Genomic DNA, 27,875 nt, shown 5'->3' with positions numbered 1-27,875 from the left:
ATCCAGGTTTTCAGCCCGGATGTAAGGACCCTACCTCCACAAATGAACTACCAATTTTGCCAAACGAGTTTTTCTGCAATTGGGCCGAATGTGGTCTAAAATTTAATGACCCTCAGTTGTTCTATTGGCATGTCCGTGGCCATATAAACTATGGTGAATCAGAAACCTGTGAGTGGGAAGGTAACCTATACTTCATTTTTCAAGTTTCTTTTTATATTTTTTAGTTTTGTTTTTATTTAATTGATCCTTCTAAACTGTAAAATAAAAATGAAAGCTTGGAGTGGACTCAATCTAATCCAGTTTTTAACTCATTAAGTTTGGTCATACAACTTAATTAACTGCCAGCATAAACCTTACAATTTAACGCTAACAAGGCTTTGTATATCTAAAATTCATATATTATTCGGTGTAGATTTTTACAATGCTTTTTTCCTGGCTTTTAACAAACATAAGGGTAAGTTTGTAGACGGGCATATTAATCCCTGGGCTTGTAAAAGAAACGGCAAGTTTGCAAACCAGGTGTACAATAAAAAATGGGGAAGATTTTTAAAAATGATAAGTAGCATTTCTTTAAATATTCCTAAGTAATGAGATATCACTATATTTTCTTGCATTTCTTTAAAGAAGGACTCTTTATTCAATAGTGGTTCCTAAAAAATAAGCATCCCCTATTATTACATTTTCCAAGTAGTTTAATAATTGGATTCTGTTTCACTTAACCATATCGTTTGTTGAATACCTTATAAGAACGTACTTTTGAGGCTAGGTTAGCTGTAATGACCTTTAGATATTAGGCAGGTTGCTATTGTTCACCCACAGTCAAATTACCCATAGGGCTACTTGGCATTTTAACTTTGTTTTGAAAGGCCTAAGATTGATTATTCAAGAGCGTTTTCTAAAGACTTTAAAATTTAATCACATTCTTTCTTTCATCTTAATTGCCCAGTCGCCGCCAATCGTTTCTAAATAATAAAAATTTTTAAACCCGCCCTTGCTACATAGGAAGCGGAGTAAGTTAAAAAGAAAAAATTAAAAACGAAGACAAAAAACAGCTTAAACATGTATTCCTGACAAAAGTCACAAAACAAGTGTAGTAAGTAACACCAAAAAGACAAAAGAAATAAAAAGATATACAGACAATTTATTTGTTTGAAGTATTTCCAGAAATAAAACGTATCAAACACAAATTTATATAATTTATAAAACAGCTGGGTTTGATTCTAACGTCTGTGCCAGGGTTGGTCGGACCAACTATGTAACAAGGTTAAATCGACCTAATCGTAGGTAAACTTCCTCCTTTAATTTCGAATGTAAATTTTCATATGGAGTCCATATATGTGTCGCGCCAAACTTTTAAATAACATTACGGCTTTTACATTTATAATACCGGAAATAAGGAACGCTTATATTTCCCATTTCATTAGCACCCAAAAAGGGGCGCAAACCTGATAGAAAAAGAATGGACTTGTCACAATACGTTGAATAAAGTCCTGTCAAGGCTTTATGAGAAATCGGTGTTGGTTTGGATTAGTCCATACTCAGAATTTTTTTTCTTTCTTTCTTTTTTAGCGTAGATGTCGCTACAGATAATAAGGCACCAATTAGAGAATTCGGTAATATCTTGAATAGTTTATTATTGTGTCACCTCCATCTGTTTTGGCAGGAAATATAGATTTAAACAATCCTGATGATAACCGCAGAGGATAGGTTGAAATATTGCTTCATTCTCCGATTGATGCCTAATTATCCATAGTCGTAAGGTGGGCTTAGACGCTTTCTTCCAATTGTGCACCCATCAGAATGGCTTAAGAAAATATATCAGATTTTCAAATTTTTGAACCTATTTTCTGGTAGGATTATGGTCTTTTGGAGTTTTCGATTTCTTACCTGAGAATAAAGATACGATTCACTCTCTCTCTCTCTCTCTCTCTCCCTCCTTCTCTCTCTCTCCTTTTTTTTCTCTCTCCTTCTCTCCCTCTCTCTCTCGTCTCACATATAGTCACTTTAGCGAATACCGCCTATGCTTAGGAACCGTACCTGAAACTGTCATTAAGTTGCCTTCTAGTAATTTTAGTGCTAAGACTTATCTTTCTAAATTTTTTTATTTGATTTCTTTTCTATAACTTTTTTTAGGATGCCGTTACAAACACGGATGCAGGAGTAAATTTTTGAGGCATCTGATGAGGCATAGTGGAGAGCAGACTCATTCATGTCCATTCTGCGGTCTTTCTTTTTCCGGAAAAGAACGTTTAAAGGAGCACTGGCTGAGGGTTGAACATGTTCCTGTTGGTGGTGCTCCATTTGAATGTACTAGATGTTCAAAAACATTTGTCAGTCTTGTTCTGCTAAAAGTAAAGTAACTTTTTTTTTTTTTTTTTTTTTAATACAACAATCACTGAAGGCCGTAAAGGCTGCTGACGTCTCTCTCATCAGAATTTCCGGACAACATTGCATGTGAAAATCTAATATATTAGTCGGACAAGTAAAAGCAAGTATATTAGTCAATTAATTATTTGATCGATCTGTCGCCAATTATCTAATTGATTGTTTAATCGACATTTAATTGATCGGTCACCAATTTAGCATATGCTCTGCTCTAGTAAGGTTTTTGTAAAGAGCAAGTAATCTCTGTAACGTCGAAGTTGACGGCTGAAGGAGGCAATGGCCTCCTTCAGCCGTGAATGAAGGAGGCAGTACCTTATGTAATTTTACTCTTTTTAAGTTTTAACATCTTTGCTTGCGTTTAACTAAACATATATTTATTTCTATTCATTTTTCTGTAGATGTATTGTATTACGGATCACTAAAACACTCAATGAAGAAACATAATTTGCAATGATTTTTACCTGTTTCCAGTAAAGGGACAACTAGATTAAAACCCGTGATAAAATGAAAATTTGAAGTTGGAACTAAAGAGTTAGCCTCCATCTCTTATAAGAGAAACAATCGTATAAATTTTAAAGTTATGAAAACACAAAGAAAAAAAATTGCCCACAATAAGATCTAAAGCTGCATCTTCACAAAGTATAATGTTTTAGTAGGTCAGTTCGTACCCTACGCAACTTCAATAAGTTCGTGAACCTAGATTGCGTATAATTAATCGGTTTGAAATTTTAGCATAGACGATTAGAATAATAAAAAAAGAAATTGATGGTAATTTGTCTTTCATTGGTAGTTAGTTTTGGATCCAGAATTTTGAGATTTGAGCTTCCTGTCTTTTTATGCAAGGTTGTTTTGTTGCATTTTTTTTTCTTTTTTCATATTTGTATATATTCAACTGCCAAATGTAACAAAAATAAGCTGTACCTGAGCTAGGGGCTGATCGGCACCCCCTTAATTCGTCACTGACACTGCTGTGTGGTAGCAGTGGATGTAACAAATTACATCAAGGTATTGTATTAAATGTGAAAGTAGATAGGAAAGCTTCAAACAAATGCGCCTTTGTGTGTTGGTACATCTTCGAAAATATTGAAGTTAAGTACTTAGCTATTAAACAGTATTTTAAATTTATTGGTTATCTCATGAATCTGACGACATTTTAATGCTAAGAGGGCCGAAATTTTTTTTTTTTTTTTTTTTGTTACAAAACCCACAGAATTTTATGAATATGTGAGTACAAGGAACGAAAAAGGGAAAGAAATTTGGTTTATAGCATCGCTGATGTATGAAAGGGGAAAGCAAGAATGAAAGATTAGTGACCAGTGTGCCACTGGGTGACAGAACATGATCATAGATCTCTATTCATTACTTTTGTATCATATAGTTTTTCTTATACTACATTAAATTGTTTTGAGACTTGGATTCTAACAGCCAAATGAATAAATAGATGATCATTTTAATACAACTAGAATTATATTCCCCGCTACGATTTCTTTTTTTTTTGGAAATCTAAAGTTTATTTTCTTCTTTTTTGTCTTTTAGGGGGGGGGGGGTATTACCAGAGTATCCTTTATTAAGATGGGGCGTTAAAATGCAGAAGTATAAAATTGAGGCCAGGGTTTTCCTATTTCCTGTGGCTTTCTCCAGATTTATCTTGAGAAATTTCTTCTTGATGCGCAATCCTTCTCGATGTGTCCAAACATGATTATAATGACGAGGTTCAGTCACAGAATTGGATTACCAAAATTTATAATCGACCAGTATGAAGCTCTATGTTTTCTTGAATATTATTTTGTTTGGGTTGGTAGGCTAAATCTTTTAGATTAAAGTTTGCTTTATTTGTAGCTTATAGCACCACTAAAAAGGTTACCGGATTATAAAATGCTATGAGATGAAGGGTATCGAACAAATGAACACTTGTAGCACCTTCGAAGAGCTAAAAATGGCAGCTTTTATATTTTTATTTGTACAAGTCATTCTGACTACCCTTTTTAAAAAAAAAAAAAAAAAATAGAACTCAATCGCTTTTGCAAATATGCTTGATCATTAATTTCGTTGGAAAAAAGAAATTTTCTACATCTTTCTTTTCTTTTGTCCTACTAAATACTTTTGAATACAGGGCTGTGAAACATTGAGAATTGGACCTTGAATCTTTACGCAATATATTTTGATCCTGAATTATCGACTTCCTGTAGTTGCTGCTATTTTCACCCCCAGCCAGGGTTTTTCTATGCTCTCTTCATTATTCTCTATCGTCCTTGGTTGCAAAAAAATTATTTTCGATTTACACTAACAGTTTTTTTTTATTTTTTTTATCAATCAATTTATTTTTTTTATCCCAGTAGAGCTACATGACAAAAGGAACTTCTATTAACGTATATGCTACTTTATTATGTTATCATTCTAACTCATTTGACGTCTATTTGAAAGTGGCGTTTGACATCCCTTAGGCCAACAAATCATTCATATCAGTGTTTCTTTTTTATCTTCATGTTTGTTTTGTGTATTGGGGGGAGGGGGTAGAAGGTTTTCATGGTCATAGCCAACTGAAAATCTTTCTTTCTTTGATATGGATAAAAAATAATCCTGTCGACTTAGCTTATCTATTAATGTCCTTTTTGGCAGAAAATGCCTTACATAGTGGCATTTCTGGCCTCTCTTATAGCCCAGGCAAAATTATGATTAGTGTGCCTCACCCCTCGTGTTTCCCAAAAAATGTTCAGGCCGAATTCTATTAAAATTTTCATTATTAACAAAGTTATTTTCCATTTATCAATTAATTTTTAATTTATGTTTATTATTTTTAATTTGCTATTTAAATTATTCAATTTTTTAATGGCGCCCTTAAAATTTCTGCGCCTGGCACGAGTGCCCCCTCTTTCCATCCCCTTAAACCAACTTTAATCTTACGCGAAGAATTCATGGATGTTATACGTGCTAAGATTATTAAAACTGATAAGTTCTCAAGTAATATTTTCCTGGAACTAGGTGCAAGGGATACAGTAACTAGTTATCTCATGGAGTTTGCAATAGAAAAAGAATTTTAGGATCAGATTAATAAATTATAATGTTTCACATGTAATAGGAATAATTTAATTTCTCTTCTTTTCAATATGATTTTTTTTTTCACTTTGTCAATTTATTCAGGAGCATCAGCGAGTCCACGCAGCAATCAAGACTTTCAGTTGCTCTATATGTGGACCATCCAAGCTTTTCCCCTATCAGTCAAAGCTCGATCGGCATATTGCACAAGTACACTCGTCACGAAGGTCTTTTCAGTGCACCGTCTGTTCTTATGCGTAAGTATTCAGAATTTGGAAAGATCTGTGAGAAGAATTGTTACAGAGCTCTATAGGATAGGAGGTAACCGTACTCTTCAAGGACGGGTTACTCCTATCGAATTTTAGGGCGTAACTGAATTAGGCTTAATCGGCTGGTAATTTATATTAATTTTTCTATAATTTTTATAAAATTTTTCTTTTTTCTATTTAAACTTAACCGTTCTTTTACTTCCTAATTGTCTGTCTTATTGCGAACGTTTTTCCATATTGCACATTTTTGTTGCTGTATTTTTTACTATGTTAGGTCTGGCGAAAACTAGCAGCTTTTTTTGCTCTTTTATTCGTTTGCTTTGCATTTATTTTTGCGTCGTGGATCAGCCGGCCTAAGAGATTTCATTGTTTTTTTTGTTTTTTTTTTCAACTGTAACGGCGATCTTCGGTGAAGTTATGGGGAGGTTTTAAAGAGGAAGCTTTGAATTGACTGGAATGGAAGGGGTGCATGTGTTGCTGTGTTGGCTATAGGTGGTTTGGTGCCGCAGAGAGTTAGTAAAATAGTAGTAGAATAATTAAAATTAGTTGGTAAGTCGGTATTGGACGATTCTAGGCAGTAAATTAAACAAGTACTGCATGTTCCTGTAGTCAAAAGCATATTATGGAACATAGGCTTCATCAAACCATTTATTAATGAAAGCTAATAATAATTTATTAATTGTTAATGAACATTTATTTATGTTCAACAGTTAGAAATACTATTGAAATGTATTTCAGATATAAATTTTTCTTTTTAATTGTAGTGCGTGTATCTTAAACTGGTGAACCTTTCTTAAATGTCAGTAGATGTAAATTAAACTGCCTTTATTTGAAGCTAAAATAAGATTTTCTGTTGAAAGAAATTTATACATCACATAGTTTAAATTATGATCGGATATATGAATTTCTATGAAATTGAACAAAACTTGTGTTAGATAGATACTTTATTTGTGGCTTGACTGGAATCCCGTAATTTCACATCTACAATAAATGTAAATTGGCAAAAAAAGAACAGGAAAATAAACGCAGCAAAATTAAAAAAAGAAACACTACGGATAAAAAAAGAAGGCTACAAACTGAATAGTAAGCTTGTCTGTTTAGAAATCAACTACATTCATTAAATGAACCGGCTTATATAAATGGACGTTGCACTACTAAGGACCTAGTAAATTTACTGTCACTATTTAAATACATATTAAATGGGAAACAGATCAATTAGTTGTTTAAGCATTTCATCAACAGCAAGTGAACAGAAATTTATGGAGGATGTGAAGGCAATTCTTAACACTAGCGAACGAGCAAATTGGAGTGGCATTTTCTATTTTGTAGTAAACAATTTTGTCGGTTTAAAGCCCCTATCTGCCAAAATATGAAATTTCGTAATTGTTTCAAGAGGGACGGACATATGTGCGTGTTTTTTTTGTTTTTTTTCAGTGATCATAATCTACCAATTGTCCTACAATATCTAAAGAAGGCTCATTGGAAAGGAAACTAAAGACTCTAGTTCTCCTTATAACTAGCAAATAGATTATGTCAGAGCAAAGTGGTCTTTTTTTGCCATTTTGTGGTGAAAATCGACAATTTTAGCCGAAGATGGAGTGAAAATTCTGAAATAGTGAATCAATTCAAAACTATTGAAAAACTATATATTGAGCTTTTCACCTTCAGAGGGAGTAATGCCACGCAGTTGCGTATTCGTTCCAAATGATATGGATATAGATTTTGTTTTTAACTGAACCGGAAACCTGGAATTTCAGCAAAATACAAAAAAAGGAGCACATATAAAGAAGAGAAAGAAGAGAGAAAAATCATGAGCTAAACAGTAAGCATATCACCTTAGGAATCAACTATGTTGTTGATTTGAATCAGTGAGAATTTGAAGAACTAAGGTCCTAGTAAGTTTATATAGATTAAGTAAGTACAAATTAAATGGATTAGAGATTAACATCTCGTTTGAACGTTTATTAAAAACGAGCGAGGAAGTAATAGTAATTTTTAACACCACCACACGAGCACAGTAAAGTGTCTCTTTTTCCAATTCTATGTAGGAAATAATTTGAGAGACTGTGACTGCTTATAAATTGTGGTAAGTAAGGAGAAAGGTTAAATCTTTTACGAGATATAAGTTCATTTATATTACGAACAAAATTCATCGTCCAACTGCTGACGAAATTTTCAAACCTAGTATACTAATTGTAATATACTGTATTGGATAGAACAGCATGTTGAATAACAAGAGAAGGATTATTATTTTTTAATTGTAATGTTGTAATATTTAATTTTTCAGTAAAGGGGCTGTGATCAGTGAAATCACTTTATAACTCAATCACCCATAAGGTTTCGCTATAAAAGAGCAAGTTTCATAATTTTATGTACTGGACAAAAAGCCCATTGTAAGGCTTTTGAGCCTCATAGCCTCGCAACTAAATCTTGATCTATGAGTTCTTAAAATACACAGGTATATGAGGTTTTAAAATATACCGTTATGTGTAAACTTGCTAAGTCATTTTTTCAAGGAGACGACATTGGGAAACCGTCTCTACTATGTTTCTACGTATTACTAATCATAAATTGAACAGCACTCAGCGCTGGTCAGCCCAAAATTGATCAGCGCTGGCCAAGTAAAAAAACACTTAATGTATAGAAGAGACTGAACTGCGTGCACAAATTATGATTTTTCACTAGCTATATCAAACCTTGCAGATGGTTCCAAAGAAAATTGGAAAGAAATTATGTCTTTTAATAGTTGCAAGTTGACCTATCTGTTTCACTGCCTTTTTTTTGTAACTAGAAACACTGCATTGATAATCGTTGCTATTGCCGTCGTCTCGACATTTTTGAAAATTGCCTCAGGCACTGTATGAATTTTTTTCTAATGCCTTGGCTAAATTCTAATATTATTATTATTGTTATACCCTCTTTGGTTATACTAAGAACTATAACCACTAAGAACTATTCTTGCATTTCCTCTGCCAAAACCCAATTTAAAGCAGTTTTGCATTTACATTAAATTACTAAAAATCGATAAGCTTGCTATGACAAAAATTTATTAAATCCATTCTATGGGAACTAATTAAAGGTTATTATAGAACCCTGTTACTGTGAAGAATAGGTGAATACTTTTGTGCAATCTTTTTCTATATTTTTATGGGCAATATTATTGTTTGACTGAGGGCACTGTATTTTTAGCAGCACTTGGCACTGTATTTTAGCAGCAATAATGTTCATTTGTATTTTTTTTTCTGTATTCTTACAGCTCTAAATGTAAGTCAGACTTGAAAAGACACATGGAGAGACACAGCACAATTGCATATAAATGCGATCATACCAACTGCTTGGAGTCCTTTTATACATTGGGGAATTTGCGTTCTCATGTTCGTAAGGTTAGTATGATACAATATCTATTAATGCTAGAAACCTTCAGGCTATGGTGAATATAATAATTCACATAAGTGTAGATTAAAAAAATAAAAACACGCCATTTATTCTAATCTAAATAAACAAACTAAGGAAAATGTGCCATATCCAAACCAACCCGCCTTCCGTATTTAATTATCACCTAGAATATGTGCCCTTTATCATAATAACCACCCACTCCTCCCTCACAAATCCATGAGAAAATTATCTTCTTCAATTCTTTTAACTCATCGCTAATACCCAGAAAAGCAAATCATCCTCATTGTCTTCACATATTGGTCAACAATCTCCAACCTTTACCTTTTGAACTTCTAACTAATTTCCTTTTGTGTTCTAAAGTAATAGTAGGATACATTATTTTATTACATTGTAAAATAGTTTAGCCACGTATATATGTATATATGGGGAATCTAGCCAGTAAATATATAAAAACCAACATCGATTTTTTTTAAACGTCATTTTTTTCAGAAGAATTAATCACAGACTGAATAAAGTTGTCCTTTACCCTACATTTGAGCAAATTATTCATTTCATTTATTTTGATTACACAGGCAAAGAGTCGTAAAAATGTATACAAATCAAATTCATTTTGATGTTGCAAATTTGGAGTTGCTTAAAAGAGCATTTCAGTTAAAACTTAAAAGAAATTGAAAATGATTCTCTTTGATATAAGATTCAAAATTGAAAAATCTGGAGTTGAATAGTTAGATAATTTCGTAGACAGGATTGTCTCTCTATTTATGATTAAAAAGAAATGAAAATGTATATTCTTTTCTTTATATTCATTTCTTATGTATATTCATTTCATATGTATAAATAAAAATATAAATAAAACTTGTAATCAAAACAGTGAAAAAGTATTTAAAAGATACTCTACAATTTGGTTTCTCTTATGGAAGCCTTTATTAACGGAAAAATGAAGAAAAGAAGAACTGTACAAAACTGATAACACATACAAGAAACTAGCGCAAGGAAATAAATAAATCCTATAATACAAAAGGGAGGAACGAAAATACGAAAGAAATCTAATAACTTGTTGTTGTTATAAACTGTAGTTGAGTTTCTTTAGTTTTTCCTTTTTTTTTCTTTTGCTGTATAGCGTTATGCATAGTTCCAACTAGAAGAGAAATAAAACTTTTTGTAAAATTCCCAACACACAGCTATGGGAATAGCAGTGAAACTTTTTGTAAAATTCCCAACACACAGGTATGGCGAAGAATAAAAAAGGGGCTGGTGAATATTTCTTTTAAATGACATAGAAAATACTAAAAATGAATGTGGGGACGGTCAAAACTTAAAACTTTTTCATTCGTCCTAGTATTCAGGGTTTTGTGGTTTTTATGTTCACTCTGAAGAAAACGTGTTGTAAAAATCCTTGATTAGTTATAAAGTATGTCATGAGTGCCCCAACATTTCATTTTTAGCTTTAAAAATTTTAATTTTTCTGGGGAGCAAAAAAAATTTATTCTTTACTCCTTAGGTAAAATATTTTTTTATGACTATTTCACTTTGGTAAATCATCTAATTAGTTTTCACCCTTTGTAACCTGGAAAAATATGAAATTATCCTTACAAATTTTTGTTACGTATTTTAGATCTATTCAAAGGTCATTCAAGACCTTTTACTCTTAAAGACTAGTACTTCTAGTCCAGTAATTCAGTTTGTAATATCATTAGATCATGCCTTCCTATGCTTTAAAAGGATATTGATAATTTGCTGAAACGGGCAATCAGGCTCAAGACAATCGTGTATAAAAATCTGTAAAAATAGAGCGTTAATTCATATCAGTGTTAAAAGTTAATGCTATAATGAATAACAACAATAAGCAATAATAACATAATTAGATTATGTTAACATAAATAATAATCTGTTTATGAATTCTCATTGGTAATACGTATATAAGCAAAGTTTCTGTTTAATCAGACCATAGAAAATAGGGGAAAAACTGAGTACAAGATTTATATATAACTTCGACCTACAAAGTAAGTAAAAGTGGTTAAAAGAGAAATCTATTGTTAATGCTAGTGATTAACCTTTAGAAGAAATTCAATTTGACTCTTGTATATTGAGCAAAAGAGCATTAAATTTTTTCTATCATAAAAAAGTTTTTTTTTATGTCAGAGATCACTTTTAAGCTTTTTATGTAGTTTTTTTTTATCTGCTTACTGCCATGCATCTTTATTTGGTTACTAGATTAAAATTCAATATTAAAAGACTGGAGATCCAGTTCCCATCTGTTTTCAATTCTAGCTATTTAGCCTTTCTGTTACCTGGACCCTCCATTGAGTTAAAACCAAGTCTATTTACTTTTAAATGGCTCTGTTGTCGTTACTACCTGCTATTTAAATTTCTTTTAAGGTTTATGCCCTAGTCCTTAGGGAAAAGTTGGGCAGGGGAAAGTTTTGCAATGAACAATGGTATAATTAAAAGAAAAATACTGTTTTTCTTTTTATTTTTTTTTTTTTTTAAGACTTGGTTGTCCTTTTGAAATAGGATGAGAGTCAATTTCCCTTAAGGAAAGTAACCATGAGTATTGCAAACAAATAGAAAAGTGATGAGGTATTTTCTTCAGTTGAACATAGCCTCAACTATGTTCACTCAACCAGTTAACATAAAAATTAATAATATATGCGTATACAGGTACACGTAAAAAAAAAAAAAAAAAAAAAAAAAAACGGCACGAAAGTAAGCTAAGACCTTACTTGTATAACTTAGATGAAACCTGTTTTCTAAAAATGTAAGACTGTGTCAAAAAGCTCTACCTTCTTATTGATGACTAAATTATTCACATCCGTGCGTGAGCTCCGGTCCAGTAATGAACGAAATGTATGTATGTATGTATTTCCAAAAAAAGCCATCGGGCCATAGAAAAAAAAAAAGTACTTATATATGAATCTTCACGAAAACATTTATAAAGAGATACTTCTTTCCCGATGTATCAGCCCTTCATCAACATACTTAGCCAAATTCCTTAATTTCATTTTAACTCGTGACCCTACAATCCCTTCCACCCACCTTCTATCTGCCAACGTTAACGAAAAACACTCATTTCTCAGATCCGCCAATTCCTTAAAATTCCCCAAAAAATGAAAAATATCATCATCATCATGCCCTAACACCGGACAAGGAACTGGATTAACACTATGACCTATAAATTTCCTTTCCCTTTCCCAATTATCACTCGACCTCCCCTTCAATTCAAAATCCATTTTATTTCTTCCCCTTTCAACCCCCAACTGAAAATAAACGTCTTCCCCCCACGTGTCCTTCACTGTACTATACGGACTCAGAGATCCCGAGGCCTCCTTCCTAGCCTGCCACAGCTGTATTCCTTGCTCGTGTAACCTTTCTTTTACCTTATCAATCACTGTATTCGAATTTGATCCCTGACCTTCATTCCAAAAATACGAATATCCTACTTCATCTAAATTTTTTTTAATTTATTGTGGCCACCCTACCTCTATCTTATCCTCCAACAAACTAAAATACGCTTCTTTCACAAGTCTATTTTTACTTCTTAAAATTTGTATGCAAAACTTCACCATTCTTATTAACCTATCTTTTCTTATCCTACTTAGTCCTAAATTCCCCTTCAGTACAACACTTTGAGTGGATCTATGGGCCCTAAAAACTCACTTAAAACAATTTCTTTACATTCTCTCCGACTCCTCACTTTCTCTAAAACCCCACAGCTCACACCCTCAATGCATAACCGGGAGGAGTTTAGTCCTAAATAAATAGTTATGCATTGCTAAGTCCCTAATCTTTCCAACCTCACTTTTTAAAATTAAATTCATACACATATTTCCCTTTTGTACTCTATGCTTAACCTCCTGTGTATACTTACCATTCCCAAAAAACTTAACTCGTAAGTACACGAATTCTTTTTTAATCTCTATAAAATCACCTTAAAATCTAAATTCATCATTTTTCCTTAATTTTCCACCTTTCCTAAAAACTAAATTTACCGTTTACTTGTTATTTAAATCTAATCCTTTCATGTCCAAATATTCCTCCATTATGCTTAATGATGTTTGTGTTTTTTTTTCCGATTGTGCTATAAGAGCAATATCATCAGCAAACAAAAGCTTGCATATTTTCGAAACACTTATCAGTACTTTCGGATTGCTTTTCTCCTTAAAGAAATCAACTATATCATTAATATACACGTTGAACAAAGTTGGTGACAGTGAGCATCCCTGTTTTAAACCTATTCGCGTCAAAATTCTCCCGGATACCTTACCTAGTATTCTAACAACTAGGCCTACTGAACTATATATTCCTACAATTAATCTAACAAAACTTACAGGCAGTCCGATCTCCAAAAGTCGCTTAACTAGCATAGCTCTGATCACATTATCAAAAGCCCCTCTTACGTCCAGGAACGATGCGTAAATTCTATCCCCCTTTTTCATGATTCCTTTTCTAACTATACTATGCAAAATAAAAACCTGCTCTATTGTACCCCCTTCTTTCCTAAACCCACCCTGCTCCTCTATTAATTTCCCTAATTCTTCTACCCATTTTCTTAGCCGACTATCTACTATCTTACAAAAAATATTGCTAACTATGGGAGAAATCTGGATCAGTCGGTAGTTCGAGAATTGTTTGCTCTTTCCTCTTTTATATAATGGTGCAGCTAATAGATGTTTTCCATTCTATTGGCCAGCTGCACAGTAAAAATACGTGGCTGAAAACGACAGTTAAAACGGGTATGCATACTTCCTTTGCCTTTTTCCATACTCGTAGTGGAATTCCGTCTCTACCTGTAGCTTATTCTGTAGCTGATTTCATAGCCTTCTGTATCTCTTGTTCCGAAATTGGTGCAATCAATTTCGTATCTCTCTCTGTCAGGGGTCCAAAAGGTATAATTTCTGGTAAAATATTTTGGAGATCATCTTCCATTCGGTTTCCGTTTACCGATTGTATCCTGAGGTGCTGTTCCCACTGTACAGGTTCCAAAGAACATGTCTTGTGTGCCTCTCCTTTCAGCGACCTATATACAGCTTTTCAGAATTGGTGTGTATCTTTTCCCTGAATCGTTTAATAAGTTCGTTTTCTTTCTTTGCTGCTTTGCATTGTTTTTTCTCTCTTATCATCTTCTTATACCGCTTTCTATTCTCTCTGTAAATTCTTAAATTATTCTCTATTCCTTGCGGTTAAGATGAACGTACTTTCATCAGGCTCTCTTGTACAATGAGTCGAAGACTCTCACACTCATAATCAAACATTTTTTCGTCGATTTCTTCTCTTTTCGTAGTTCTCATATCTGCCTCAACGGTTCTTCTAAATCACATACTGCTTCACTTACTTTGTCTATTTCAGCTAAGTCAATAACCTTCTCCATTTCTTTCTCTACATTTTCTTTTCCCACATTAAACTTAAATAAATCTTCATCATAAATATCTACTATTCTCTCTATCTTTATATTTTTTCTTAAATCTAGTTCACTATTCTCCAAAACCTTTTCTATAACCTTATTTTTCCGTCGACAATCTTCTACTCTGATCCCTAACAGCAATGGCAAATGGTTGAAGCCAACTATTTCCAGAACCTCAATATCCGCACAGCACGACAAAAAACCAACCATCAACTAAAATATAATCAATTAAAACTTGGGTTCTTACCCGACAAACATGTAAACTCTCCTATCCCCTTATCCTTTCCAACCCTCCCATTAACCATAATCAAACCATACTCCCCACAAAAACGTAAAAGCTTACTTCCCCAAGTATTCTTTCTCCCTTCCTTGTCCTTTTTATGCCTTCCCCTTAAATTCTCCAAACTTTCTTCTTCTTGAATTGAAAGATCTGTAAAATTAAAACCATCACAAGTATCACGTTGTTCTAAAAAAATTGTTCGTGTACGCATTATAATCCCCCACCAATAAAAAACCCTTGCGAGGGTGCTTCAGACATAAATCAGCCATTCCTTAGGCAGCAGTTTCTGAGTATTTTCGTTTGAGTGTGAGCTAGATTGAGATGGTAAATATACTGAACCTAGCATAATGAGAATTACTGAGTACTTTGAACGAAGCATAATCCACACAACATTCTCTGATTTACTAGATAGCCTTTTAACTGAAGCAAACGATCTTTCTTTCACGAACACAGATAGGCCCCCTTACGTTCTACTATTTCTACTTTTTTTTTCCTGCATGCTTTAAACTCTTCATATCCCTCAATATTCAAACTTTCCTCTACACTTTTCTACGTCCCTACAATACGCAACACGTCAAAATAGTTCGTTTGTTTAATCCTTTTGAAATTTACACTTGTGATACCTTGAATATACCAATGACCAACCAAAAAACGTGCAAATTGTTTCCCATCGTCCGAGATTTCCTATTTTTCACTGTTTTTTCACTCATTCTCCATTCTTGCTGCTTTACTTGGCTCTTGTTCTACACTACTATTGAGGCTTAGATCTCGTTTATTCGAGTTCTGATAGTCGTTATCTTCGGCCTTGCTCCCAAAAGCTGATCCAAATTCCGACACAAAAGTCTCTATTGACAAGGATCTTATTCTTGTGTCTCCTGATTGAGACCGTAAACTGCTTATTCATTCCCTGCGAGTTCGGTAGCTCGTTCCCTCTGCTGGATTGTTTGCGGCTTCAACTTGGGTATGTTGATTATATGATCGCACAGTGCCAGTTTCTCTATTATACTCGTAAGTGGTTTCATTAACTATTAACTTCATTCCCTTCCACTTAGATTTCAGGTTCTTGGTGCGTGCCTCTTGATGTATCGGTTTTTCTAATATCTCGTTCTTTAGGTAAATAATCTGGAGTCACAAACACTCGTTCCTGTCCAAAAACTCTACCGCTGCGCAAAATAATGTCTCTTTGATACGCATTTGAAAACCTAATAAGTATAGGACGTGGTCCCGATTTTGATGGCAATCTAGAAAAATCCTGTAAATCGTGAGGCCGAATATTGCTTTGGGGAACCCTTCTTGCAAGATAATGCACTAACTCTTCTTTGAAACAAGAATAGACTTTGCTTTCCTGCAACCCGTAAATTACTAAATTCTTCCTTTGAGCTTCCTTCTCGAGAATTCGTATACGGGAGTCCTGGAGTGTGCTTAGTTTCTCTGTGTTTCGAACTCTTGTTTTTACTACAGATATTTCGGATTTTATTACAGTCATTTCAACTCTTAATTCATTTGACAAATGTTGTATTTTCCTGCTTGCTGAGTTCTGAGCCTCTTGCAGGCTATTTAGCTTCGAATCCATCACTTGTAACTTTTCGGATAATGCCTGAATCGATGCTAAAATAACTTCCGTCATCTCGTAGCCTAATAAATAAGCAAAAAACAGAAACCTACTCGCATGCGGGGTATATTTATGAACCCTGTTTGCACGTTTACTGTTTCTCAGGGGGGATAAATGTCCAAATATCCATAAATCACACTTTTTTGCGCACTTTTTCGACGGAAAATATTCAAGTTTTAATCACCCACAGCGAGCTTATCACTTCCACTAATCTGTTGAAGTTTACTATTTCACTTATTGTGAAACTTCTCTTATTCCTGAATTAATTAAAGTTCATGGCAGTGAAATAATGAAATTCCGAAGTGTTTTCAAATGTCCATAAACAGGTGTCTTCGCTTCGAAGACTGAATGTTTATTCCTTGTATAATTTGTTTCGCAAAAGTTTATGATGTGGTAGAAGTTTGTTTTTACATTTATTGGAATATTTTCTTTTTCTGATGGTTGGACCTGTCACTGCAAGTGCTAAAGGCCACTTGCCGTCATGCTCAAAATGAATTTATTTATTTATATTATTTATTTGTAATTTATTATCAGATCTTCTAGTTAAATATTTAATTTGCTTGCAGGTGCATGGGGGGCTTGACAAAAAAGAGGATTTTGTCTGTCACGTTTGCAGCAAAATTTATCATTACAAAAATTCTTTAAGTCGGCATCTTGAAAGCATTCATCGTCTGGAACCTGCGCCTCCAAGTCTTCGTTTTCAGTAAGTTCCTCTGCTTGGCGTCCTTTTCACTTTTTTTCTTCTGCCGTCGTGTGCAGCACTATCACTGTTAATAGTATTTACATAGTTCTTCCATTGACCTTGCCACTTCTGGATATGGCTCGTTTGGTAATTTAATTTGCACCCCTTTTGAGCTCTTTACTTTCTTTTAAGTAATTATTCGACTGAACTCTTAAGTCTAAAATAGTAGCTTTTGTATTCATGAAAAAGAAATCTTTGAATAAAGAAAAGTAAATTCGTACAAAAAAGCAATACAAGGGAGGCTTTTTACGTTCAGTGCATCCCAATTTTAACCTAATTTTAGTAGGCTAATTGATCACACTTTCTTGGGCTAAAGTGAACAAACTTTTAGGAAAATTAGGTAATGTTTAACAGTTGAAAAATGATAGATTGCCACAAATTGTGCTTTTTGACTATTTATACTGGGCACAACGAAACAAAGGACCTCCCCAAGTGAGGTTGAAAGAGGTCATAGAAAAGATTGTAATGAAATGGCAACCTCGTGGGAGGGATTAAAGAATGATTCTCTGAACAGATATGGGCGATGGAAGAGTTTGTGGCGTTTTGTTAGCCTCGATTTGATCGGTTCTGTGACGAGCTGTCAGTAGTTGTAACATTATTGTAATTATTATGTTGTAATATTGTGGTGGTAATTATTTCTAGTAGCCAACATTTGAAATTTTAATGACGTTAATTACCTTTCATCTTGTTCTCTATTAACTTTTCTCTATTAGATATATTAGACTTGTTTTTTATATTTTAGCGAAAAAACATTTTTAAAAAGTTCAGTCTTAATGTAACCTCATTTTTATTTTATGAAACTGTATGTGCAACACCCACCCTTTCCAGCAACGTGGCTTTGTTTTAAAAGTTAAAATTACCAGGAAAGTGTATGCGCTCATAAATTGGGAAAACACTCAGAATTTCCTGTAATATCAGTATATCCAGTCAGCAATAATAGTGCCGAGCAACTTCATTATTATCTACCAAACTTAAATGCTTTTAACATCGTTTTTTTCTTTGCGTATCTTCTGTGAAAGTTCTTGTCACTATTGCTAGTAACTAGATATACCGAATCTCGATAACCGTCAAGAAACTCGGTAGTTTTTTAGGTTTAAACATTTTAAGGCAATTAGTCAACATTTTGTGTTTTACGGATTCGCCCAAATAAGTGCAAATACCATAAGATTCTGTCAAGTGCTGTATTTAGATTCAACATGGAAATGAGTGATTAAATCTATGTACCATAATGGGGATATCAAATAATTATATTTTCTATATGAAGCTTTATGTATTTGAGATGAAAATTAAATTCAACCGCGTTTTCATTTCCTTGTTCCATAATGACGAAATCAAATAATTAGATTTTCTGTATGAACCCCTGCTTACTTTAGGTGAAAATCAATTTCAACCGCGTTTTCATTTCTATGTTCCATAATGGCAAAATCAAATACTTAGATTTTCTGTATGAACCCCTACTTACTTTAGATGAAAATCAATTTCAATCGCGTTTTCATTTCAACGTTCCATAATGGCGAAATCAAATAATTGGATTTTCTGTATGAACTCCTCCTACTTACTTTAGATGAAAATCAATTTCAACCGCGTTTTCATTTCAGTGTTCCATAATGGTGAAATCAGATAATTAGATTTTTTGTATGAACCCCTACTTACTTTAGATGAAAATCAATTTCAACCGCGTTTTTATTTCAATGTTCCATAATGGCGAAATCAAATAATTAGATATTCTATATGAACCTCCCAGTATTTGAAACGATTTCATTCGTGTTTTCATTTCAGTGTGCCGTAATGACGAAATCAAATAATTAGATTTTCTGTTTGAACCCCCAAGTATTTGAGATAAAAATGAATTTCAACCACGATTTCATTGCAATGTACCACGATGGCGAAATCAAATAATTCGATTTTCTATATGAGCCCCAACGCACTTGAGAGGAAAATCAATTTCAACCGCGTTTTTATTTCAATCCATTTCTACCTGTGCACTGTGATAAGTTGCAATTAGCTTCGGATATCTCGCTTCTATCCTGAAAGGGTTTGTTAACGGATTAGGATAAAGTTGGTAAAGCCTAAATTGATGCTTACAAACTGTGTCAATGTTTTTTAATCAGAATGATTTTAATACCAGCTAACAAGTCAAAAAGTACTGAATTCGGTGTTACCCTATTTCAATATTTAAAAATCATTACACTTCCCATTTAGTGAGACATTTCGTGAGACAAGACATTTGTCTCTCTCATGTAAGGCTACTGGATGTTTTTTGTTAGAATATAGAGGACTTTTCTGATAGCGTTCGTAATTTTTGCCAAAAATTTCTAGCAATATTAAAACTTCTGGAGTGTAAGCTACACTCATGAATATTTTAAAAAGCTAGAAAAATGACTATCTAGGACCAAAAGCTATTACGAACACTTCCAACTGTGTTGTTATGCTTCTTTTGAAGGTTCTGTGTGATTGCAGCTGCCTTTTGTATAGAAGCACCGCGACAACCACTACATCCTTTAAAAATACCAGTTGAGCTTTAACGCCCCAAATTTAAACCAAGGCTACCCTGCCTGGGGCTTATTACAATTTTTTATTTTTTTCTTCCGTAGGTAATTTGGCAATTTTTTTTTATTAAGTTTTTTTTTGTCCAAAATGATGGGTTTTTTTTACCGAACAGGATACATTGGCTTTAGTTTTTTAAACTGTATACTTTCAAGATTCTCAAATATCTGAGAATGTGTCCTTGGAATAATATAATGAAATTGCTACCAAAGGTCTAGTATTTGGAACCCCCCTCCTCATCCTTCGAGGAATGATTCACACCTCTTTAGAATAAACTAAAGCCAGACGATAAGTATCTTAAAATATGTACATTGAACACTATGAATGACAACGGCTTATAACAGATTTGACAAGTACAATTGAAAGACGGATAATACATGTGTTTCAAGACATTTTTCTTTGTGTTTTGACTTTAGAACAGTATTTGAACTATGCAAAACTACCTGATTACTTTCAGTCAGCAATCCCGTGATTTGTTTTTGCGATGTTTCGTGTCTTTTTTTTTTTTTTTTTTGTTCTTGCGGCAACCCTGATCACGGCTTCCACTTCTATGGATATTAGCCTATTTTAGGGTGAAATCACTTCTTTTAGGGACACTTATTTTGAATATAGGGACAAAAGGAAATGTGGGGTAAAGTAAGGATTTTTAGGGAAATCTGGGGTAAAATACGGATTTTAAGGGAAAATTTTATTGTTTTCAAACAAAAGGCTGAAAAATTCTCAAAGATTGCGTATGCTCAGTTTTAAAAAAGCTTATGTAGTAACACTGGCTTATGGTGCTGTAATTGCCGAAATTTCAAAAAACTGAACCCTAGAACATTATTTAGGTAGCCTAGTATTTATTTTATTTTTTATGCAATGGCTTGAATAGTTTAAACTACCGACATAAAGGAGTATTGGTTAGGCTCTGCAGCAATTGTGGGCATCATTTATAATAACGGATTATTCAGGTAGCTAAGAATAAAACTTACCTCTATAGTCAGAATTGCATCCTGAATCAAAATTTAACATACATTTGCGTAGGAAATGAACTTTATCCCCTGAACTTTGCCATCACTAAAATGAATTTAATGATGGATTGGCTGAGAGTCTTACTAACTGCATCAAACAAGTCATTGAAAAGAAACTCGATTCCCTAGAAAAATATTGTTGGATTTTGCACAAATACTACTGACGTCAGGTTTGGAGCCAATACATCTGCTTCAGTGCTAATGAAAGCCGTGGTGTCCCATATATTGAATGTGAAATGCTCATGCCATCTAATTCACTTGTGTTCATCCTATGCTTGCTTGTCACTTCCCAAGACTATAGAAGACTTGGCGCGAAATATCTATGCCCACCTTTCCAGAAGTGCTTCCATACGAGATATGTATGCTAAATTTCAGGAGTTCTTTTAATCCAAAGTACTCTCATTTCTTGCACCAGGATAAACCCGATGGTTGTTCCTTCAGGCCTGCATAAAGAGGCTTATTGACCATCGGGTTGCTATTACTCAATATTTCTTAGAACCATGTTTGATGACCCAACTGCAACCAATAAGCTTATCTTGTCAACATTACAAATCAAGTTGACAAAGCCATACTTTGAATTCATAGACTACTCTCTTTGCCTCTCCAACAAATTCAACAAAGTTTTTCAATCTGAGCTTCAATTTCTTCACTCCCTAAAGGCAAGTGTCAGCAAACTTGTGAATGATGATGCGTCTAACTTCATGAAACTGGACTGTATTCGCAGTGTTGCTTTGTTTACCAAACTTGATCCTTACCTTTCAAGTGAGTACCTGCCTTTAAACCTGACATATGTGGGAATAGCTGCAACCAATTCAACGCAAAGACTCGTAGATACTCAAGGGCGAAGTGATAATATCGATCTCTTTTACCAGTCTTGTTGAAAATTCTATATAGTCCTAATCAAGCGCATCTAAGAACCTTTCAAGATACTTTGGTTGAACCAAGGAATGCAACAAATTTGAAACCAAAATCTCTAAGGCTACTGTTTGCAAGATTTCCTGTTCTAAGAGAAAAGTGTTGCCTCCAGAAAATGGACATAGAAGGGAGGTCACAATCAAAGACTGATGTCACTGAGCTTCATTTGGGAGATTTCTAAGTTGAAGACCTGTCAGGTGAGGAGTACTGGATAAAGATATTTAGTCTGGAGACTCGCAGTGGCAAAATCAAGTATCCGGAATTGTGGAAGCGCATATCACTGATCTTCTCTTTACCTTTTAGCAATGTACCAACTGAGCGGTTGTTTAGTCCCCTGAAATTATTTAATACAGACATCCGAAATAGTCTCGAGAATGTCAAACTAGTCTCACCTGTTCGGGTCAATTACTGGTTGAAAAACGAAGATAAAACTTTATCAACTGTCGTCAACTGTCATGCTGCGCTGTGCAGCATCAAATCATGCAATCATGTAGGTTGTGTGAAAATGTAAAGCAAAATATCCCTTCTTTCTAGGGAGAAATCAGACCTAAACATAGGGAATTTAAGGGAAAACTGATATAAAAATAGGGAAAACTGAAATCGAAAAGTGGAAGCACTGATCCTGATGTCAACTCTATCCTTTAGTCTCCTTAGCTCATACCTAGGGTCTCTGGATACCACCTAAGAAGTAAAGGGGTATTTGTGAAGACTGTAAGTTCGTGCTCCTCTTCCTCCCCTCCCCCTCCAGCCAACAGCAACACGTTGTAAAAAAAGGTTAACCCCAATCTGTACTGGAACTTTTTTCGCAAAGTTAGCAAAAAAATAAATAAATAAATAAATAAATATAAATAGTCGCTGAAATTATGGCATGCAAGATGAACATATCATAGGCAGCGCAATAGCTCTGCCTAAGTAAAGAACAATGTTGGCACTATGTTTTTTTTCTTGATCTTAGACCAGGGCACTTCGTATCGAAGGAGTTGTCGTAGAAACTTCAAAAACGACTCGTTCGATTGGAAATTGGAGTGGCTTGTGCCCTTTTACTGTGCCCTTTACTGACACCACCTCCACGCCCACCATTTCCCCAAACACATCCAATCAAAATTGTGAGACAGCAATTTTGTTTAGCGTTGATTTTCAGATAGAAATTATGAAATTGAGAGGACTAGTGCATTTTTTGTCAGTCGAAAGTGATCAGAGGACAAATGCCCCTCCCCACGCCCATCGTTTCCCCAAACACTTACAATTAAAATTTGAGATAGCCATTTTGTTCAACGTATTAAAAGAGCTCATTCGTAAAATGAGCTGAAGAAATCAAAAATTAAATACTACTATTTATGTCATTATTTGGAAGAGTTTATATTGTTAAAAATTTCTGAAAAAGTTTCTCCAGCATATAAATAGCCTGCTAAACTATAAATTCTTAAAGGAAAACCGGAAAGATTCAAACTATTATTTTCTTTTTCCCTGAAAAAGACTATAAAACGAACAGAGATTAATTAAAAAAAACTTTTTCCACAAAATAAGTTTTTCAACAAAAAGTTAAGAACTCCATCAAACCAAAAATGAACGAAGTAGAATCAAACAATCTACCAAGTATACAACTACCACAAATCAGTATCAGTAAGTAAATGAAACCCAAAACGAACAGAAATTATAATAGATAACAGAGTCAAAACTAAAACGAGCAGAAATTAATACGAGTAGGGTTCAAAACCCCTATGATTTCTAAAAGCCAGAATATAATTTGTGCTTTACTGAAAAAATTCTTTTAAATGTTTTCACTTTTATAACTTTAAGAAATCAAAAATTAATTAAGATTTTAAGGAATATATATCAGCATATGTTTATTAAAATGACAATGCACATTTTCTTTAGTAAATTCATTTGAATTTGTTTCAGTAAAGTGAAAATCATAATCTGGCTTTTAGAAATCATAAGGGCTTCGAACTCTACTAATATTAATTTCTGTTCGTTTTTGGTTTGACTCTGTTATTTATTGTAATTTCTGTTTGTTTTGTGTTTCATTTATTTATTGATACTGATTTGTGGTAGTTGTGTGCTTGGTAGATTGTTTGATTCTATTTTCGTTCATTTTTGGTTTGATGGAGTTCTTTACTTTTTGTTGAAAAACTCATTTTGTGGAAAAAGTTTTTTTTAATTAATTATAGAAATAAAGTACTTTTATTTAAAGAATAACTTTGAACTGTATTCGTCCAAAATTTATGCGGGTATCATCTCTCAATTTTACGAACACCTCCTCCTGCGTCTTTGTATTTCTTTGGAAGGTTTTGCGTGATAGCAGCTGCTTTTTGAAAGAGAAAGAAAATGAGCTTCATCCTCTGAAAACAGGTCACGTATTTTTTGTTAAAAAAAGAGCACCGAAACGGACGATAAATATAAAACCACGACAGCAAGCACTACATCTCTTAAAAATAACAGTTGAGCTATATTCCCCAACATTTCAACCAGGGTTACCCCGCTTGGGGTCTATTAAAGAATTTTTTTCCTCTGTGGATATACTGATACATGTACTTTAAGGCATTTTTTTGGTGTGTGTGTTGACTTTAACTCGGTATTCGATGTACGAAAACAAACCTATTTACTTTCAGTCGTCAGTATGGTTATTTTTTTATCATATTTTTTTTATGTTTTTTTTTTGTCCTGCTGGCAACCCTGATGTCAACTCTATCTTCCATCTTCCCAGTTCGTACCTAGGGCCTCTGGATGTCACCTAAAAAGTGAAAGGGTATTTATGAGGACTAGAAGTTCGTGCCCCTCTTACTGCCCTCCTCCCTCCGACCAGCATCAACGCCTTGTAATAGCTATTGACCCCAATCTCTACTGGAGTTTCTGAGAGAGCTCCAGTTTACAAATAGTGGTAAAGAGGATGGCTAAAAATCCGAACTTATTTCGCAAATTTTTTTTCGCATATTAGAGATTGTAAAAGTTAATGAAAAAAAAAAAAATCAATAGTCGCTGAAATTGGGGTATGCAAGATGAGCATATCAAACAAATGAGGGAGCTTTTTTTTAAGAATAACTTTGAACTAATTCGTAAAAAATTTATGCGGGTATCAAATACGTGACTAGAGTTTTCTGGAAAACGTTCATGAAATATATACTTGTTTGTTTTTTTTGTGACTTAGAATAGCCACACTGTTATCTTAAGGATTTATTAATAATCCTTATCCTTATAAGGATTACAGTATGTATAATCTGTGTTTATTCTTATAAAATTTAAACGATCAGGAGTCAAAAGTTATTTGTGTATCTTCGGATCCTTACCCCTGGGTTTCAAATTGTCATATCGCCCCGGAGGTGAATTTTTCGTTTCTTCAAACTAACTGTTCTGATAGAAAAAAGTTACTATTTTGTCTGATTATTGTCTTTAGATATTTTTTTTTCTGATTCTATATGTGACTGCGCGGCCGCCTGGGGGTACATTTGCTGTTATAGGGCGGTCAGGTGGCCCTCTGATATATTTTGGTCCTTAAAAGGATGCTGAAACTTGAACTAATTTGGATAGGTATTTAAATGGGCGCTTTCCTAACCTATGATCACCTGCTGTATTTAATGACTCCAGGTGAAAAAAAGGTGCATGGGAGAAAAATCGATTTTCTAAGTCAAGGGCTTACTTGATTTACCTGATTTTGACTTACTTGATTTGACTTGGGTCTCCTGCCGGGCGCTGTTTGGCATAGAGAGTGACGTCTTCTTCCTCCATCTGCTGTGGTCCATTGCGAGCGTTTGCGCTTCGCTTGGTCCGATGTTTGCCATCGCCAGGAACTCGAGAGGCTGTCGGACCATTGTATCTGCGGTCGGCCGCGAGGTCGCTTCCAACCGGCTTTCATAGGGTCAAAGTCAAAGATCGTCTTTGCAGATAAATGCAACGGTATTGCACTGATCATTATTGCAACTTCGCGTGCTACTGGGTACCTTTTTAAATAAACCCATTTATTCGGCTGTCGATCAGTGAAAATAGAAACTAAAAGGGAAAGAGTGATTTTCTTTTCGAATTTAGGGTCTTTATGTTCGCTACTATTATAATTCGTTTATTAGTCGCTATTTGTGGTTAAATTTGAAATGTTTTTCAAAGGTTTGAGACTAAAGAAAATGGAAGTCGCATAGCCATAAATGCTGTTCCTATTACCGCTGGTGAAGCAAACGCGCGAATCCAAGCACAAGCGGAGGGTGGAGACGAAGGTATTTATGTTTTCTTTGACTAATTAGAGTTTAAATCTTAAACTTTCAAATTAGATACAAATTCAGAAAAACCTACAAAAAGAAGATCCAGTTTAGTTGGAGCCTCTCTCCCCCCTTTCAAGCATTCACTTTCTCCTGGATTTTTGGATTTTATAAAAATAAATCTTCTCCCTCTTTCTCTCTCGCCTAAGCTATCTGCTGCCAGAAATACGTCATTTCAATTAGGTAATTCTAAAAAATTTACCAGTAATTGACATGTGCCCAGTGAAAAAAATGTGTTAGGTAATCTGCAAAATGCTTTCCAAGACACCGGAAAGGTAGAGTTTTTTCAAGAAATTCCTTTAGTATCTCTAACCAGAAGTTTCCTCCATTTTAATTCATGCTTTGAACATGTTTCACACTAACCTCTTAAGATTATATAGTTTGAACCAGGAACCATAAAGTTTGTGGGAATGAGTATTGCTTAATTTTTTACTTTATCTAAAGGGATTTAACATGCCTTATGTTAACTTTATGTTAAATGTTAACTTTCATCTTTGCCCTTATTCACAATATTTGCTATGAAAAATACTGTTCATTTCATTCTAACTTGCTGTCCCTACGTACGCTGTTTAATCGCGAATAAAAATGCTACATAGATCAGATCCTTCTATTTTCCAGAATCACCAGTTTAATCGAGTGTTCTTTATTTTTAACAACAGCTTTCTAGTGTTAAAATTTCTTCAATAATTTTTACTATCTTGAACAATAATTTCTTCCCTTACTGACCGAATGTTTTTAAAGATGTATTTAATCGGCTATATTCTTTTGCTCATTTTTTTCCTCTTCTCTTTTTTAGATTGAACTTGCATAGATTCAGGTTTTCAGTGACAACTGTGGAATGAATTTGTGTGGCGACTGTGCAGCTCTAAAGTTACTTTTTTTTATTTTGACAAATTTGAACAAAATTTCTTTGTTTGTGTTTTATTTGTCGAACATAAATGATGTCAGTAAACCAGACTGTTTTTTGTAAGACCAGTTTTTGTCCTTTTTTTCTTTTTTTTTGAAATATATACCAATTATGGAACTTGTTAAATTGGCTATATAAACAAAAAAGCTACTTTATCCTCTGTTTTTAAGCAGACCTCATCAGCTCTTAGTGACCTCACGTTATACTGATGTTCTTTATATCATATTTCAAATCTGACTTTATTTTGATTATTATATCTGCTTCAGAACCGGTCTTCACCTGTAAGCCTAGCAGGTTCGGCTCCTGGAGCCTAGTAAAAAGTGATCCTTATCTAAGTGAACCGTCTGTGTAGTGGCATATATTTCCCATATAAAACTACTTTGAAAAACAACATGTTTAGTAATACATATTATTCTCAGTAAAGTACAAGTAACACTCAAGCCTTTTAGAGCGTTTGAAAGAGGGATAGCCCTGCTCTTATTCGTGGTAGCTCTTATTTGTAAATTTGATCAATGTTGCTATTTATTTTGAATATGGTTTGGTTTGAGTACCATGCTGTTTAATGAATATTTCTTAACTTGTGAGAAAAAAAACATTCACACTAAGTGAAAAGGATTTAGTCGAGAATTAGATAAAATTGATAATTTAGATAATAAAAAGCCCGATTATCTTACCACCTTTTAAAAGTATATAACCATTGTTAGTAAAGGGTCTTCATTTCCGGAAATCTGGAAAAATACACTCATCTAATAATCAAAAAACTCTGTAAACCAGCTGAATCCTTAGGCTTTTGCTGTCATATTTCCCTCCTACCTTGTATAAGCAAAATTTTGCTTAGTTATAAGAGAAGAACAGTGTGGTTTTAGAAAGGGTATAGGATATGTCAACCCAATTTTCACTCTTAGCTTAATAATTGGGAAGTTCCTGAGTTATGAAACACCTTTGGTTCTCAGTTTTATAGAGTATGAGAAAGTGTTTGATTCTGTTGATAGAAGAGCTTTAGCGAAGGTCTTATCCTTGTATGGTGAACCAGATTAATACATTAAAGTGATAAGTGCTATGTACGAGAATAACACTGCTGCATTTAAGGTAGGAAATGAGTTATGAGCTGGTTTTGTACTGAATCAG

At 33.9% G+C, this 27,875-nt stretch overlaps 2 protein-coding genes across 5 annotated transcripts in view; both read left to right on the top strand.

The window, feature by feature from the left end:
• Positions 1-26,858, top strand: LOC148943467 (histone H4 transcription factor-like). The gene is made up of 7 exons (XM_089101558.1): positions 1-180; positions 2,134-2,351; positions 5,527-5,678; positions 8,947-9,073; positions 16,946-17,082; positions 25,692-25,798; positions 26,637-26,858. The coding sequence occupies exons 2-7, from the start codon at positions 2,181-2,183 to the stop codon at positions 26,639-26,641; spliced, it is 699 nt and encodes a 232-aa protein (XP_088957684.1). The 5' UTR covers positions 1-180; positions 2,134-2,180; the 3' UTR covers positions 26,642-26,858.
• Positions 1-27,875, top strand: part of LOC148943465 (uncharacterized) — a 328,640-nt gene that overhangs the window by 186,472 nt on the left and 114,293 nt on the right. The gene's annotated exons all lie outside the window — the stretch shown is intronic.

The sequence above is a fragment of the Artemia sp. Qi Xiang Cuo genome, chromosome 15 (assembly GCF_049724085.1).
Source record: "Artemia sp. Qi Xiang Cuo chromosome 15, ASM4972408v1, whole genome shotgun sequence".
Lineage (NCBI taxonomy): Eukaryota > Metazoa > Arthropoda > Branchiopoda > Anostraca > Artemiidae > Artemia > Artemia sp. Qi Xiang Cuo.
Note: the sequence above shows the minus strand (reverse complement) of the source record. Positions and strands in the feature narration are given on the sequence as shown.